Raw genomic sequence first — 18,006 nt, 5'->3', positions numbered from 1 at the left:
TAAGACTTTTGGACTTCAACTCCTGGCTGAGGAATTCTAGAGCCAGGGGTATGAAACTGGCGGCCCAAGGGCCCGGGTATCACACACAGGCCACGCCCACCCCAGTTCCATGAAGAGGAAAAACATCGCAATACGTCACTTGGTACCCTCTCTGTAATCCTGGTCTATGAGAAATATAGGACATCTGGGAAATAAGAGATAAAATAGAATTACATACGTTCTTTAGCAACACTTCTTATTTCTTACTTACTTACATACTAATAGAGTTAGTAAATTTAAATGTATAAATTTATTTACATTTCTGTAGTCACCCATCTCACATGAGTGACTCCGAGAGGCGCACAAAGTTAAAAACACAAAGACAATATTGCACAACAAAATAACAACAAAAACAGTTTTTAAAACATTTTCTTAAACATAATCTGTGGGAGAATTCAGCCAGTTCCCCAAGCAATCTAATCACCTTACAAAGTCCAGCTTTTTATTAGATCTGAAGGGAAATTGTACTGCTAATTCTTTTCTCAGTTTAAGCTCTGTAATCTCCTGCTCCGGGTCCCCAGAAATCTCCCTTTGCCTTTTAAAAGAATAAAACTTTTTCTCTGTCTGATGGGAAGGGATTGAAGGAAACTCCTAAGTATACATGGTAAATTTCTTGCCTGAGAAAAAGTATATATTCAAATGCATACAATATCTGGTATTTAGAGTGGCAGACAGACTGCAGTATTGTGATGCTGGCTGGATGTTAACAGTAAAGTGTTCCTATTTTGGGGGTAAATGAAATAGAGTTCCAAATATAATACCTAGACAAATATTCCTCAACATAAGACCACAATTAAGCCCAAAATTTCTGTGATGACCCGGAGCGTAACACAAACGTAGCAAAATCCAAAACGTAAATAAATGTCCTTTAATGTCTCCAACTTGGCCCCACTGTTCAATAATTCTCAGTTGGAGATAAAATGTACTTAAAAATAGTCTTCCAAAGAAAGCAATGCAGTCCGAACTTAATGAGCAGATAGAGGTGAAATAAAAAACCAAACAAACTACAATGATGAAATTTCCACAACGGACCAGGATAAGTAATTACTAAATTCAAGGAGATAACAAGGCACAGTCTGTTGGAAGGACTCCAACCAAGATAACGTCAGCCCAAAATAAACACACACTTTGCTTCTGGCAACGCTATGTTATAATCGTCTCTCTTATATACTGGTCTCCCCAACTGCAACCAATGAGAAGGATCATGGCCACTTCCTCTCTCGTAAGCCAAGTTGTTTCCTTCTCTGTTCATCCCTGCGTGTCCTAGGGGTGGGCCTGGTTCTTTCTCTGACTGCCCAGCCGGCCTCTGCCCTTCCCCAGCCTCCTCCACAACCTCCGGAGCCACACCACTCCCTGTCGGCTGTTCCTCCTCTCCCTCAGAGTCCGACTCTGCCAAGGGCATGACAATTTCTGTTGCTAGGCGAGACATTTGTTAAGAGAAGTTTTCCCCATTTTACAACCTTTCTTATCAGAGTTGTTAAATGTACCACTGCAGTTGTTAAATTAGCAACACGGTCGTTAAGTGAATCTAGCTTCCCTCTTGGCACTGCTTGTCGCAAAGTCATAAAATATGATCACATGACCTCCAAGACACTGCAATTGTCATCAATATGAACCAGTTGTCAAGGGTCTGAATTTTGATCACGTAACCATGGGGATACTGCAACGGTTGTAAGTGTGAAACATGGTCATACGTGGTTTTTTTTTTTTTTCAGTGGCATTGTAAGTTTGAACAATCACTAAATGAACTGTTGTAAGTCGAGAACTACCTATACATACCTAATCTAAATATTAAAAGAGGTGGGGCACCAAAACTAGGTTTGAGAATCTTCACTTCTTTTCCATTTGAGGTCGATCATGGTTCATGAGCGGGCAGTTTATTTTTTAAAAAAAATAATTCTGATTTCTCATTGGGAAAAAAAAAAATCTACTCTTATTCTAAGGCAAGCCTTGAATTCAGAACTAGGAATCCCAGAAGCTGTAAGACAAGGATTAGAAGCCAATGAAGACTTAAGTCCTTCTCTTTCCCAATAATTAACCTTATAAAACTGCTGATGCCCTTAACGTAAGAATGAGAAGGTCATTTATTTTATTTTTTTTACATTCAAGTGGCTATAGAGTAGTTTTTATTAAAGCTTTCTGGAGTGGGGATTTTCTGTGGGAGGAGAAGCTGGTTTAAGGGTTATTGTGCAGATACAAAGAACAGGGAAAAATTGGGAGGGCAGAGACTGAAGCTAAGTGTTGTGTTTCCAGTCCTATCACAATTCTATTCTATACTCATTAACTCTTTTTTTCACTGTGTTTCCCCGAAAATAAGACCCTGCCTTAGATAGATAGATAGATAGATAGATAGATAGATAGATAGATAGATAGATAGATAGATAGATAGATAGATAGATAGATAGATAGATAGATAGATAGATGATAGATAGATAGATGATGATGATAGATAGATAGATAGATAGATGATAGATAGATAGATAGATAGATAGATAGATAGATAGATAGATAGATAGATAGATAGAAGGATAGATAGATAGATAGATAGATAGATAGATAGATAGATAGATAGATAGATAGATAGATAGATAGATAGATAGATAGATAGATAGATAGATAGATAGATAGATAGATAGCCACCAAAAAGGCACCAGGTCTTATTTTGGGGGGATGGCATCCACTGACTAACCTCACTTGCACGCGTCGCCCCCGGCCTCCTTTTCGCTGTCAGAGGCCTTCAGGAACTTCTTCTGCAGCCGGCAAGGCTTTCCTCAAGGCCCCTGCAACCGATAACAGAGCTCCAGATCGATCCAGAGCTTTGTTCTCAGCTCCAGAGGCCTTCAGGAAAGCCTTGCCAGCCTTGCTGGCTGCAGAAGAAATGGACTGGCAAGGCAGGTGTCGGAGTCTGTGAAGCCTGGCTAAAACTGTCCAAGGGTAAGTAGTAGGGCAGCTCCACACACACCCATCCCCACCCTAGCTGAATTTTTATCTGTGCACTTTGGAGTGGGCAGGATCTTAATTAGGACTTATTTTGGGGGGTAGGGCTCATATTGAGTGCACATGTAAAAAATCAAGCTAGGACTTACTTTCGGGGTAGGCCGTATTTTGGGGAAAATGGTATGTGTAATTGAAATCTTTTTAAAATTCATTTCCTAATTTAATTCTGGATCATCTTGCAACCTGCACCTTAAAACATTTCTAAGCTTTAAGTATGAAAATAAAGTAATAGATAATTTGTATGTTCCTGCATCCCTATATACTCAACTCTTCTGTTACGAGTCTTCCTGACTGTTGTAATGCTTCTTGGTGTTAAAGTTCTTTAAATGTTGCAACCTCTAGATATTTATGTATTGACCCGGTAACCCTGTTAAAAGCCTGAATATAGAAATTCAGAGGTGGATTTCTATTGAGAATTTACAGCGAGGATGTTCAGGGTGAGTTCCACTTGCCAGACCATGCAAGATTTAACAAGAGATAAAATATTTTAAAACTCTGCTAGCATCGGTGTAACGTCAGTGTGACTCAAAAAGCTTTTCGTTGTTTTTTGCTCCCTAAAAATCTACAGCAGAGATCAGAAGTTTTCTTGTAGTTGGAGGGAAACTTCGGGATCAGCATCTCATCGCAGCTGTTTGGTTAACTGAATAGAGATGTTTCATTATTTACTGTTGGACAACTTAGCACAGCTAAGCAGAGTGTTCTTAAGAAATGATTAATTTAAGGCTTTAACTCACAGCTGCATTGGCAATCGTAGAGAATAATGGCACTCACAGAGACAACAATTGGCAGCTCTTTTGTTTATCTGTTTAACAACTGAGTTTCCGTCTATTATATTCTTCAGATTTGGGCCAGACACCAAACCAAGAAGGGTCTATTTTAGAAAATTAAAATAATAATAACATTAATATGAAATATCTCAGCAGGATAGCTCTAGCTATTGTTTACCTCTTATTTTTTTTCAGCGTTCTATATTTGGCTGCTTTGATTTCGTTGCTCTTGCCAAAATTTCTAGGAAGTTGTCCTTCAAAACAAGCTTAAACCTTTTGCCGTTCTTCGTAATCTCTGCAGATAAAAATCTTCCTCCGATGCCATGATAGAAGCCAAGCTGCTGCCGCAGCTATCAGTACTGTGGAGTAAAATGTAAGGAGATTAGAATTCCCATTTTTTTAGTCAATATGGCAATCGGTTAAGGAGGATGAGACTATATACAGTAGTTCCCACTCATCTGGAGGACACCAAGATAGGGAAATTTATTTTCCCGATGCCAAGATAGGGAAACCAAGATAAGGAACCATGGTGGCTCAATGCATGTTAAAATGCAGTATTGTAGGCTAATTCTGCCAACTGCCAGCAGTTCAATTCTGACCAGCTCAAGGTTACCTCAGTTTTCCATCCTTCAGAGGTCGGTAAAATGAGGACCTAGGTTGTTGGGAGCAATATGCTGACTCTAGAGCAGGGGTGGGCAAACTACGGCCCGCGGGACACATCCGGCCCGTTGGTCATTTTAATACGGCCCGCCTCTGAAAAAAAAATATTCCCCTCTAAAAAAAAATTGGGGCCAGCCAAAAGAGACCCCACACCGCGCGCCAAAAAATTGCACACACAACACGGAGCTGGGCAGCTGCTTCCCTGCTAGCGGGGCCAAGGCCACCGCCCGGGGAACGCCCACTGCTTTCCCAAGCCAGGGCTGGGCGGTGGCGTATTGCCCTGCACCGCGTGGCCCCCGCCTGGCAGCGTGCTTCTCAGCTGGTCTCCTCCTCGGCCATACAGAACAAACAGGCAGAGAAGGAGGAGATCAGCCGGCTGGTTGGGGGAAGCTTTCTGCGCCGAAAGAGGCAGCTACTAATCTCCGGCTTTGCTCCGCTTCTCCAATGGTCCGGCACCACCCTGTTCTTGTGCTGCAAAGAGGCGGCTAATGATCTCCGGCTCCGCTCTGCTTCTCCAACATCCGGCGCCACCCTGTTCTGTGTCAGGCCCAGCAAGTCCGAGCAGCCGGCGCACAGAACAGGGCAGCGCCGGATGTTGGAGAAGCAGAGTGGAGCCGGAGATCATTAGCCGCCTCTTCGCAGCACAAGAAGCCTCCCCAACTGGCCAGGTGCTCTCCTCCTTCTCTGCCTCCTTCTCTGCCTCTCCCCTCTTGCTCCTCACAGTTGCCCTGAGCTGGTGCGGTTCTTTACTTGGGCAGCCAGACACCCGCAGCAGCGCCCGCAGCAGCAACAGGCAGTTCTGCCCGGGCTCTGCTCAGGTGTCCGGCTGGGGCTGTCAGGAGTTGCTACCGCCGGCGCAGCTCGGCGGCTCCAGTCCCGCGTTGCCTTGGGAAGGGAAAGGCAAAACCAGGAGCCGCTGAGCCTGAACCTCCGGTGCTGCTGCTGCTGTTGCAAAGCACCGCCGCGGCTCTTCCTTTTTGCCTTTCCCTTCCCGAGGCACGTGGGACTGGAGCCGCGTGGAGCCGTGCCGGCAGTAGCAACTCCTGACTCAGGGGGCCTCCGAGGGGAGGGGAAGGAGGAGAAGAAGGGGGCGATTCCCAAAAATCTTGTGCTGACCCGGCCCGTCTGTCAAATTTTAAAAGTGAATGCGGCCCCCCCGAGCCAAAAAGTTTGCCCACCCCTGCTCTAGAGAGAGGGCTGTAAAATACTGAAAGTGGTATACAAGTCTTATTGCTATTGTTCTAGAACAAAGCATATAGTAACGTCAAAGTAACTCATTAATTTCCAAAAGAAAGGGCAGCACAAGAGGACGTTCACTAAACTTTTGACACGGGCTCATGTTCCATCTGGCTTTGATAAAAATGCAGATTGTGCAGTAATCCAAGTCCTGTCATGCAGCGACAGTCAATGGCAGGTTTTGAGAAGAATGTGCTACAATTCACAAAGGAGCAAAGATGCTGGTAACAGGGAGGCCAGGTTTCCAGTATTTTACTCTGTTGAGCCTCTCTCCCGTAGTAATTGTGTCAGTTTAAATGAACTGGCAAAGTTGCTAGGGGAAAACTTTGCCAACTGCCTCAAGCTCCTGGAGGAAAGCTGGAGAAGCCACGCTGTGATACAAATACACATCTGTAATCTGATTTAGACCTGTTGCCAGTTCTGTAGAATACAGGATCAAGAGCCACCTGCCACTCAGTGAACTGCAGATGCTGGAAAATCTGACTTGTCTATTTACCACTGCAGGTTTACTGGTAAATTTCCAGCCTTCTTTTCAGGTTGTCCCTGTTGTTGCTTCATTCTTGCTCTCCCCCCAAGTGTTTACCTAAGACAGGTTTGCACAACTGACAAAGCAAAGGCAGCTTTTCCCTCGCGCATGGTGGCCAGGCAGGTGTTTGTCAAGCCCGTTGTTTTCGCAATCCGTCCAGGCAAAGAAGAGACTTAACTAAACCCAAGTAGAATTGCCACACACAGTTAGTAGGCTGCCTTTTGCTTGATGGGTCACAAGAGCACAAGATCCACCACCCCAGGGAAGAGAACATAAAGTTTACAGCCGTTGATTCTTTCATTGAGAACATTACCTATCGGTCTACAGGAAGTCCTTGACTTACAACAGTTCATTTAGTGACCAGTTACAACGGCACTGCAAAAAGTGATTTACAACTATTTTTCTGTCAGATTGTCTTCTGACAAGCAAAGTCGATGGGGAAGCCAGATTTACTTAACAGCCGGGTGTCTAATTTTAACAACTGCAAATATTCACTTAACCAATGTGGCAAGAAAAATTGTGTCAAATGGGACACACACAACTCAACAAATTTCTCACTTAGCCGCATAAATTCTGGGCTCGATAGTGGTCATAAGTCGAGGAGAACTGTATTTAAAATGTTTGTTTGTCTCTTGCCTTGATAAATCTTGTTTTTTTAAAATGTCTCCTTTGTTGCTTTTCGGTGTTGCTGGAACTTAGGTTTAGGTAACAAATGTGCTAGCTAAACGGTGTACATACAGACCCCGGGAAGGTTTCTTCATAATGTTAATATTTGTTTTTAAAGGCCAACTTGGTTTTCCACAGCTCACACTATTTTGTATTTGGCTCCCTACAATATACCTTACCTTTCCCACTGGTTTTTCCTTCCTGTAACACAGGGGTCCCCAAATTTGACAACTTTAAAACTTGTGGGCTTCAACTCCCAGAATTCTCCAGCCAGTATAGTCCACAAGTCTTAAAGTTGCAAAGTTTGGAGATCTCTGCTGTAACACATGGAGATGTTGATTCCCCCTTAAAGCTTCTGCACGTTTCGCCCAAGAGAGTGTAAAAAGAAATGTTTATTGTCACAGTTAGTTACTTGCCTCTTGGAGCGAGATGGTTTCTTTGGAAGAAGTTTATCTGTGGGAAGAACATTTTTTTTTCTGATTGCTCATCCGTCTTGATCTTCACAGATCTTATCTTTCCCATTGACATCACTGCAGTGAAGAGAGAACATGACTTTCTGGACAGAGACGCCATTGAAGCTTTATGCAGGTATGTAAGAAAAGCGGCTTTAGGAACCACCTGCATCTCGTCCTTGCCTTAGGAACACAAGGGTTTTGGTTTTTCGCTATGGTCATTAAGTGAATTATGTGGTGGTTACACTAATCTAGCTTCTCCCAATGAGTTGTTGGAAGGCTTTTTCTGATCATTGGAAGAACAGTATACTGAACTATGCAGGGAACGCGGTGGCTCAATGGCTAAGGCACTGAGCTTGTCAATCAGAAAGTTCGGCGGTTCGAATCCCTAGCTCCATGTAACCAAGTGAGCTCCCGTTACTTGTCCCAGCTTCTGCCAACCCAGCAGTTCGAAAGCACATAAAAATGCAAGTAGAAAAATAGGGACCACTTTGGGGGGAAGCATTCCATGCGCCTTTGGAGTTTAGTCATGTCGGCCACATGACCACAGAGACATCTTTGGACAGGGCTGGCTCTTCAGCTTTGAAATGGAGATGAGCACCGCCCCCCAGGGGTTGGGAATGACTAGCATGTATGTGTGTGAGGGGAACCTTTACCTCTACACTAATCTAGCTTCTCCCATTGACTTGTTGGAAGACTTTTCTGATCATTTGAAGGACAGTATACTGAACTAATATGATACAGTACAGGAAGGCCAGCAATGGTGATCACATGACTCCAGGACACTGCAAATATAACTACATGCTTGTTGCCAAGTGCTCAGATTTTGATCATGTGGCTACAGGGACATTGTGCTGGTCACAGGTGCGAGTATTTTTCAGCTCTGTCGTAACTTCGAATTGTCATTACACGAATGGTCATAAGTTGACCCTGTGTATTTGGAATGGAATAATAATTTGACATCAGCTGGCAATTCTGCATTATTTACTCTAGGTATTTCAGAAGCATAATGCTCATGATAATGCCAACTTTATCTTCTGTGGCTTGGGTTTAATCTTAAAAGCATCTAATTTGGTAGCTTTCGTCGTGTTTTAAATTCCAGAGGTGCACATGTGAAGAAAAAGCAGTGAAGGAAGGTTATCACAAGTCTTTGTGGAAGGGATACAATTAAACATGCTGTTTGCAACAGGATCATATTTAAGGGGTTTTGTGCATTTTCATGACTATCATTAAGTGCTGTACCTTATGATTCTTGACTCTTGATTAATGTATCTTCTCTTTTATGTACACTGAGAGCATTTGCACCAAGACAAATTCCTTGTGTGCCCAATAACACTTGGCCAATAAAGAGTTCTATTCTATTCTATTCTATTCTATTTCATTTTGGTTGATTTAGATCTGGCAGGTCCAGGTTGCTCTCTAGTCTAATATAACACTGACCTGGCTCTACCACTACATTCAAATCTGCTGAGTAGATAAAGCTGTTTAAAACAGCATTACTTTTAACACATTGCTTAAGTAAGCTTTGAGATAAAATTTAAGCTAATCTTTTAACTTTGTGGATTGCACATTAGCCACTCCTAAGTACAATGCATATGTATACGTCTACATTTCAGTTATTGTCTACGCACATTTTATTATACGTAATCACTCACCACAAAGGCTTAAAATGTGAACTTCTTTCCCCCAAATTCTTGAATCTGGATAAATTCAAGTAAACAAATTCTAAATAGGTGCAAATTTCTACGTCTAGAAAGCATTCGTTATTTTTTTAAAAAATCAGTTATGTGATCTGAATTATTGAGAAATTTAAAAAATATATAACAAGGAAGGCTCTGAGTTACGTGTAGCCTATACTTCATAATGAAACATGCATAGTAAGTTAGCCCTCTAAAAAGGTAGATTGCTTTTTTGATTTAAAGGGCATCCTTCTTCCTAAAACTGAGGTTTATACATCTGCAGGAAAATAAAAAAAAACTCTCAGGTAACATTTAGCATGTGCATATAACACCTATCTGCCAATATACTACTGGGAGAATTTATTTATTTAATACATTTATATTACTAGAATATTAAATATGTATAGCTTTGTTCCTTTCCTCTTTGGAGATGAAGACATTGGAAAACCAAGATTATACTTGAAGAAATCCCTGTATCTGTTGCTCTTTCCTTTTCCCTTTTTCCAGTTCTTCCAACTGAATGTAGTACCCAGAATTCCAAACTTAATATTTTATGAAATGAATATTTTATTAACTGTAGACCCATGATTGAAAACTAATATTTCATTGCCTAGAAAATGGTTATCTGCCTAAACCTTAGTTAAATTTTCACTTGAAATGTAAAACGTGTACTCTTATTAAAGTTACATTTCTTTTGTGTCGTAGAAAAAGAAAACAAAAATGTTTTACTCTTCAGGACAAGAAAAAAAAATATCCATAATTACAGATGTGATTTTTTTCATGCTCTACAAACTTGAAGGGGGGGGGGATCTTTTGAGAGACTTTTCTAATTAAGGAAACAAAATCCTGGAGACCTGGTTTTTATTGTTAAAAATCAGCCATTGTTATATATTGTTTTTCTACAGTCCCCTTATGTAAAACACAATTTACATATGTTAGTCCAGTGGAATTGCTGTTTGCAATTGACTTTGTAACCGTCGTTAATATTGTGGTGCAGGATTACAGGCATTGTGTAGTGCTAGTTTACAAGGCAAAAGTGTTTGGGACTAAGAATGGAGAGAGTCTACAGAGCTGCCAATGAATATATGAAACACTCAGGATTTTCAAACGTTGTGGTCTTGGAAATGATAAATGAATGTTTGTGCTCCCATCATGAATAAAACTAGATATGTCTCTTCTTGGTAGCAGAGATATACCAGCTGCCTCTTTAGTATCAAACTGTTGTGGTTAGCCGGCAGCAGGTGTGGATGGCTGAGGAGAGCAAGGACTCAGATGAGGGGCCAGGACCATCAGGGAGTGGACTGCTGCCTTCAGAGATTGTGGGGGGTGGCAGCAGCGATGAGGAGGTTCCCGAGGAGCCTGTGCCAAGTGCGTGTGCGCACAGGATTGCTCGTAGGAAAGAGCAGCTACAACAGCACAGGAGACTCGGGAGTAAGGCTGCAAGGTAATGGCCCCTCCTTCAAGAAGATAAAAGGCAGATGTGCAGCGAACATTCTTTGCAGGAAGCCAAGATGTTTTGAAACTCAGCCTCGTGGACATTGCAGTATCTTAAGTTGGTATTTGAAGACTCGTGTGTTGTAAAATATTTCTTATCTGTTATTCATGGCAGCCTCACGCAGTTTTGGTGAGGCTTGTGCTTATCAAGGTTACTTTGCAGTAGCCTTTTAACCAGGGATTCATAAGAATCATTAAAAGGTTTCTGTTCCCTTTGATTCGTGTTTGTTTTACTGGAAAAGGGTTTGGGTCAGAACACAAACATAGCTAATCGATAGTCTTTAATTTATGGCCACAATTGAGAGAATGGCAATTGTAAAGTGAGAGGTAACCTCAGTGACTTATGACAACAATCCCAGCTTTTCCTGTGCAGTTGTTGAGCAAGAATTGCAGGTCATTCAGTGACTAACTACCTCAAGCTAAGCCATTCCAGGCTTGGTGCCTTCCAACCCTAAGCCTCAACAAGACTGCCTGCAGTTCCCCCCAGCTGCCTGTCTCAGCCTTTGATCATCCTGCACCCTGCCCTGTGGGACGGCAAGCAGCCCCAGAACCACACAGCTCTGCGACTGCTTGCTGTACCCCCAACATCCTCAACTGCCCCTGCTTAGCCCAACAAATGCCAGCAAGCCTTCATTCAGCCCACTGCCGTCCCTTCCCAGCCCCACATGCTTCGCAGCCCATCAAGCAAGGTGGCCGACATTCATTCCCTCTCCAGCTACTCTGGCAATGTTTCTCACTCCCCCCCCCCCCGTCCTTCTGAAGACAGCGCCGTCTCTTGTCATTATAGCTTTATATAACATCACCTGGGCACAGTTTTATGAAGGTTGTGCGCTGCCTTTGGATTAGAATAGTAAAATCTAACGTAAGCTATCTTTTTTTTAAAAAAAAATTGGGACATGGAAGCCAGGGGTGGGCTTTAAAAATTTTAGCTTCCCGGTTGCTGGGTGGGCGTGGCCATGATGGGCGTGGTGGCCTAATCGGCCTCCTGCACCACGGTGGGGGGGGGGCGTTTTTGCACTCCCTGGGCTCCGGCGGCTTTCCTTGAGTCTCCAGGAGGGCAAAAACGGCCCGAACCCCTGCAAACCCCCAGCAGCCCACCCCTGAATGGAAGGAGTAAACATGAAAGGAAAGAGAAAGGAAAAAAGTAAATATATATAAAGAAATGTCTTTCAACCTTTATCACTAGTATAAACAAACTTGGTAACTCTTTGTCCTCTCTAAAGTTACAGGCGTTTATCTCTTCATCCCATGTCCCACCTCTTATCTATAAATTTGTCAAAACAAACATCAACATAGCCAAATATACAGCAGAGTTTGGGCCAATTGTCCTGGGTGAGATGATTGCCCTTTGCTGTCATGTTTGGTTGTTATCAGCCAATCTTTCTCAGGAAGGTTTACTATATCATAGTAATGACACAGTACATCAAATGCCCCCAAAAAAGAGAACTCTGTCAGAATGTCAGAGTACCTGTATATTCAGAATTCATATGGTTCTTTATATTAATTCTCTACTGTCCCCTCAGTTTTTGATTCTTCAAACTCCAGATCTTTCCTGCTTCTTGAACAAAGTCATCCTGTGAGACAAAATTTGGAGATTCTTCCCAAGCAGGACCTTTGACCGGTTATAGGTTTATGCATTCTGCCTTTTGTTCCTTTGTTTCTTGATTCATCTTCATCAAAATGTTTATTCTGATCTCTTAACAGGCTATAAAGTTTTTCCAACAGTGGAATTCAACTTCTGTCAAGAGTTCTTGACCAACTGATTCTTTGGAGCAAGAGATGAAATGTCTGTACTGCTATAAAAAGATAGCCCTAGGGTCCATAATGGTTCCGTGTGTTTCAGTCAAGTACATCAACTCTTCCTAGTCCAACAAGTGAAGATGCGTGCATCAATAGAGTTGCATACTTTCACATGTTATAAACCATCACGATACATGAACAAAAACAGCCAGGCTTTCTCTCCTAAGTCCTTCCATCTTGACTCTGAGTAGACCCATATCTGATGATGTTTATGATAGCTACCTATCTATCAAGGTAGAGTTCAGGTCAGACATGGCATTTTGAAGAAAAAAAATCAGGCCTTCAAGCATTCCCATCTCTTAAGATATTCATGCAACCCATTGAGGGTGGACCAGAATCTGTAATTTAACCAGCATCTTCTTCTAGATCTCTATGATGATGTTTTATGAAATGGATTGTTGATTTAATTCTCAAAGCCCATTGGATGTCATGTGAAACTTTTCCCATAATTTAAATGACTAACCCTGAAAGTAGTATCCTTAAATGGTAATAACTTAAGCAGATCAGGCAGGTATCCTTTGAGTTGATTACCCATAAACTCAATTTCATTTTAATGTGCTCATATTGAAACCTTACACTTGCCCCAAAGATTGTCTTCATACCTAAATTTTAAGTGAATCACTGTTTCCTCCTCCTCCTCCTCCCCTTTCCACTTCTCTTTTTTCTTGATCTCTAATAACCCTGCTGGAGGATTTGCTGCATATGTCATAAAGCTTTGTTCTTCTTCAATCTTGATCAGATTTGTCAGTTTCAAAGACTATTTATATGCTATGGAGGTGATAAGAAAGGACTTCCAGTTTCCACTTCACAAGCAGCTAAGTGGGTGATGGAAACCGTTGCTCTTCCATATGCCTTGGCCAAGCAGCTGTTGCTGAATTTCTTTGAGCACATTCCATGAAGACAGTGTCAACATCTGAGGCTGTGCTCTACAAATGTTCAGTTCTGACTGATGACATTTCTTAAGCACAATTATGTGGGCTTTGAAGCCAGAACAGATGCTTCTTGAGATGGTCGGATTTGTCCATGTTGGCATAAATGGGCATTCATTTTTCAACTGTTAGGTAAGATTGCTTTTTATCCATACATACATGCCGCAGAGATGAGGAACAAGGAGCTAACCTGTAATTGTGGTTCTTCAAGTGGTTATATATGAACGGACAAAATCCATTCACATTTCTTTTCTAAATGCCTCTCTTGGTAAGTACATTGAATTCTATAATTTGCTCAGTTGGTGGATGGAAACTAAAGAAAAGTGACTCAAAATGCATTCAATGTGTTGTCCTTCAAGCCTGCCTCAAATATGGCAAGTTCTTGGTGAAGACTTTCAGCAAACATGAAACCAAGGAGCGTGAATGCACAGTTCAACACTTGAAGAACCCCTTTTATATTGCTACAGGCAAGCAACCTGTTCATTCCCGCACTAAACATTTACTGTTCCGTATAAAACTATTGCTTCTTGCAGATTCAGGTTACCTTTTCCAGCAGAAATTATGATACAAAGTGAAGAAAACAAGGTTGGAGCCTATTATTTACACGACAAGTGCTCTATACTTTGGTATTTTCTTTGCATTGCAGAAAAGGATAGAAATTGATTGTGCAATGCAATGTTATCAAGAAAGGAACATGGTTTAAATTCTAAGCTGCCAAACATTTTTTAGGATACTAGCTTTATAAAACATTTATGCTTCAAGTTCTCTAGATAGCAATTGAAAGTATGGTTTTCAAAGGTATATGATGACTTAGTACTGTAGTAATACCTCTACTAATTATAATGAAAATCCATTGTCTTCTCTTCATGTGGTGCTTTTAGAAATATATAGCTAGAGGGCAAAAATTGATGTAAAACATTCCATAGTCATTTTTGACTCTGCCTGCTTACATTCACTGGTTGGAGAGAGTCAACAATTTGCATTCTGTTTTTGTTTTTGTTTTTAAAGTGGGACACTACATATTCCCTTTTTTTAATATCCCTTCTATGCAGCCACCAATTTTTTTCCAATCCTTATTACAACCAGTGACCCAATTTCTTGTTATTTAGAGGCAGGAAATACGTTAAAACTCTACAATAGGCCTCGATTGGTATTTACCATACATCTGGAGGCCCAGATGAGGCCATGCACACATGTCTCTTCACTCAGGACCAAAAAAATCCTCCCTGCCAACATCCAAGCAAAATGTGTTGACTTTCTGGGAAAGCCAGAGAGGAGATTTCAAATGGGTGGGGTACTTGTTACCCCACAATTGTGATCACAATTGGCAATCTCCTTTCTGGCTTTCCCAGAAAGTCAACACATTTTGCTAAGAGCAAACAGATTGCCATGTGCCTAGATTGCAATCGTGATCGCAGGACGAGTGGTGCAACATTTTAGGAAAGTTGGCCATAAAACACCTTTTTAAGAAGGTTGCAATTTCAAGTGGCCATTAAATGAAATGTAAGTAAGTTGTAAATACATGAGCCTCAAAGACTTTCTTTTCTTCCTAATGCATATTTTCTTCTCTGTCATTCTGTTAAATGTTGTTTACGGTGTACATTTTATTTTTAAAGACAGTTCGGTGGAAATTGTCTTTAGAATCTCTCCGCATTTCTGGTTCAGCTGGCTCAGTTGCACAACAGTTTCGTGGTGTTTTTTTTAAGGGTTTCTTCTAAAACAGATTATCTTTTGGAATCCAATGCTCTCTTATCAGGCCAACCGGAAACTTGTTTCTCCAACAGATCAAAGAGTTTGGGCTGGTTGAATGCAACAGGCTGGAATTAGATAAACTTGAAGAGAGACACAAATATTGTAAAACGTCTGCGTGTTTATTGTTTTAAAGCAATGTGGAAATCCAGATTTACCAGAGATCATTTGTACAGAAAGGATGGAAGAGCAGTTTTTAATTATCTGAAGTTAATTGCGATACTCACAACATTGTAATCAAGTATCACTTTCCTTTGGAAACATATGGCTTACTTTTTTATTCCCTTTACTAGATATTGAATTAATTGTAAACTATTCAGAAGCTAGTAAGGGAGCAAGGCAGAAAGTACTTCTCGACTGATTGATCCACTCATTTGATCTTTATAACTTTGAGGAAAAATGAAATAGGAAATTCTGGAGCAGTACATTTGTAAGGTTAAGCTCTGGTTTCTATATTTAGACCAATGTAAGATCTGCTTTATTTACACAGTTAGTCCTTGACTTACAACCACAATTGAGCCTGAATTTTATGTTGCTAATGCAGGGGGGTCTTCAAACTTGACAGCTTTAAGGCTTGTGGACTTCAACTCCCAGAATTCCTCCTCCAGTCATGTTAGCTCAGGAATTCTGGGAGTTGAAGTCCACAAGTCTTAAACTTGCCAAGTTTGAAGCTAATGAATGACTTTTGCCCCATTTTATGACTTTTCTTGCCACCGTTGTTAAGTGAATTATTGCAGCTGTTGAGTGAGTAGCACATTTGTGAAGTGAATCTGGTTTCTCCGTTGACTTTGCTTGTCAGAAGTTTGTAAAACTGATGACATGACCCTGGGACACTGCAATTGTCATAAATATGAGTCAGTTACCAAGCATCCGAATTTTGGTCACATGATCTCAGGGATGCTGCAACAGTCATAAATGTGAAAAACGACCGTAAGTCATTTTTTTCAGTGCTGTTGTAACTTTGAGCGGTCACTAAAAGAATAACACAGGTAGTTGAGAACTAGCTGTATTATCCCTGTAATAGAGCTTTATATATTTGCTGCTATATTTGCTATAATACCTTTATTTGGATTATTAAGACCCAATTCTTACCTGACAGATGCTATTTGATTGATTGATTGAAGAATGTGAAAATGACACAGGAAGCTATTGGATTGTTGCCTTGGCATTTTAAGAACACAGATGTACCAAGACCTCATGTGGTCAGAGCACCTTCCAAGGGGCCACTGATAAAGATGAAAAGGTAGCAGTGGAAGATTATTAAATTCATATAGTATTGGCTATATTTATTTATTCTACTTTTCCTTTCATTGGGACTAAATTAAATCCTTAATTTGATCAGAAGGCTCTGCTTTTTCTTGCTTGCTTGCTTTCCCCCCCTTTTTTTGAATAGAGCTGGTGGGCAATTCAAATGTTGAAGGTCTAGCATGAAGGTTTCAGGTTATAGTGTGAACTTCAGAGGAAGAGTAACAGCACAAGTAGTCCTTGTTTAACGCCAGCAATGGGGACCAGAATTTCCATTGCTAAAACAACACTGTGGTAAAGCACAACATCATGGGACCTCAGTGCCTAGTGTCAGCAATCTCGCCAATTCCTGTTTTTGTCTTTAAGCAAGTGCCTCACTTGCAACTTCCTGCTGGCTTTTCCACAAAGTCAATGGAAAAGCCAGCAGGAATGCGCAAATCCTAGCCATCTTTACAAGCAGGCAGGCAAGTCCTTTGGAGTGAAGTGCATGTGGGATGGTGCAAGTTCTCGTGGGCTAGGCAGAGGGTGCTTCTGCCAAGCACAAGTGCGAAGTGTGTGTGGAGGAGCTTCTTGGGAGAAAAAGTGACAGGAGAGAGAGCTTGCCAACTTCCCCGTTGGCTTTGCTTGTGTGAAGCTAATAGGGAAGATTGCAAATGGTGATCGTGTGACCGCAGGACTGTTGTAAGTGTGAATCAATTGGCAAATGTCCAGATCTCAAGTCATGTGACTGAGGTGGTACAGCAAGAATCTTCAAACTTGGCAAGTTTCAGGCTTGTGGACTTCAAATCCCAGAATTCCTGAGCTAACGTGACTGGAGGAGGAATTCTGGGAGTTGAAGTCCACAAGTCTTAAAGCTGTCAAGTTTGAAGAGCCCTGTGGTACAGGATGGCTGGAACTTCAAGGACCGATCCTAAGTAACTTCAAGAAGTCATTGAATGATTGTTAGATTATTATTAATAGATGACTGCAACAATAACAACAACAATAATACCAAATAATAGTATTTTTCTAGGAGGTAAGTCAAATGAAAACTGTAATATAATACTTGGAATAATATTAGTATTCTGTCTCTTCTTTCTGTTTGATCTATCAAATACTATCAAACATGGAACTTGTTTTATCAATGGCTGGAAAAATGGTAACAATTAGGAATATAATTTGTTTTGTTAAACAAATAAAATAACCCAGACAACACAATGTTTATTAAGCACGAATTAAATGTAATAGTAGAAAATGAATAAAACTTAAATAAAAATCCTTGGAATAATGACCTCTTTGATCGTGTGTCAAGTCCCTGGCCTATTTAGGACTTTGTACTAAACTATTTTGCAGTGCCAAGAAAGAATTCGAAAGCTTTTGCTTTTATTTATTATTAACCACAACTATTCATTCAGTCTGAACCTAATCTGTGGTTCATCTAACTGTAGTTTAGAGGGGGGGAAAGGCCAATCTATACTATTTTTTTCAGGTTACTTTTTTTCAATAAATCAAAATTAGGATAAGCTGTGTTTGTTTAATAGTTGCTATAGGAAATAATATCATTCAGATACACATGGGATGTATATGCATCCTACCTTTTAAATTAAGATCCCCAGAAATATATGTTTCAATAAACAACTCCAGATTGTAAACCAAAAACCTCAGCCTTGTATCTAAATACAGTAGTTACAACATGCAGAGATAACACAGAGATAGAAATGTACAGCTGCACACACGCTGTAAGGAAATATGAGAAAATAACCAACCTTGGAGAGGATGTGATGGGTT

At 40.9% G+C, this 18,006-nt stretch overlaps 1 protein-coding gene across 4 annotated transcripts in view; it reads left to right on the top strand.

Annotated features, from left to right (window-relative positions):
- The window catches only part of DLC1 (DLC1 Rho GTPase activating protein), a 353,871-nt gene that overhangs the window by 307,953 nt on the left and 27,912 nt on the right, over positions 1-18,006 (top strand). For 3 of the 4 annotated variants that reach the window (XM_087963600.1, XM_087963599.1, XM_026676573.2), the window contains one exon: positions 7,398-7,479. In XM_087963600.1, coding sequence (XP_087819726.1) covers positions 7,398-7,479 — 82 coding nt within the window. Of the gene's footprint in view, positions 1-7,397; positions 7,480-13,199; positions 13,378-18,006 lie in introns of those variants that run through there. The other variant, XM_087963601.1, reaches the window with a different exon arrangement.

Source organism: Notechis scutatus, chromosome 4 (genome assembly GCF_049901735.1).
Source record: "Notechis scutatus isolate UNSWTSFEM ecotype Mainland chromosome 4, rNotScu1.2, whole genome shotgun sequence".
NCBI lineage: Eukaryota > Metazoa > Chordata > Lepidosauria > Squamata > Elapidae > Notechis > Notechis scutatus.
The sequence above is the reverse complement of the archived record's forward strand: the minus strand, read 5'-3'. Positions and strand labels throughout refer to the sequence as shown.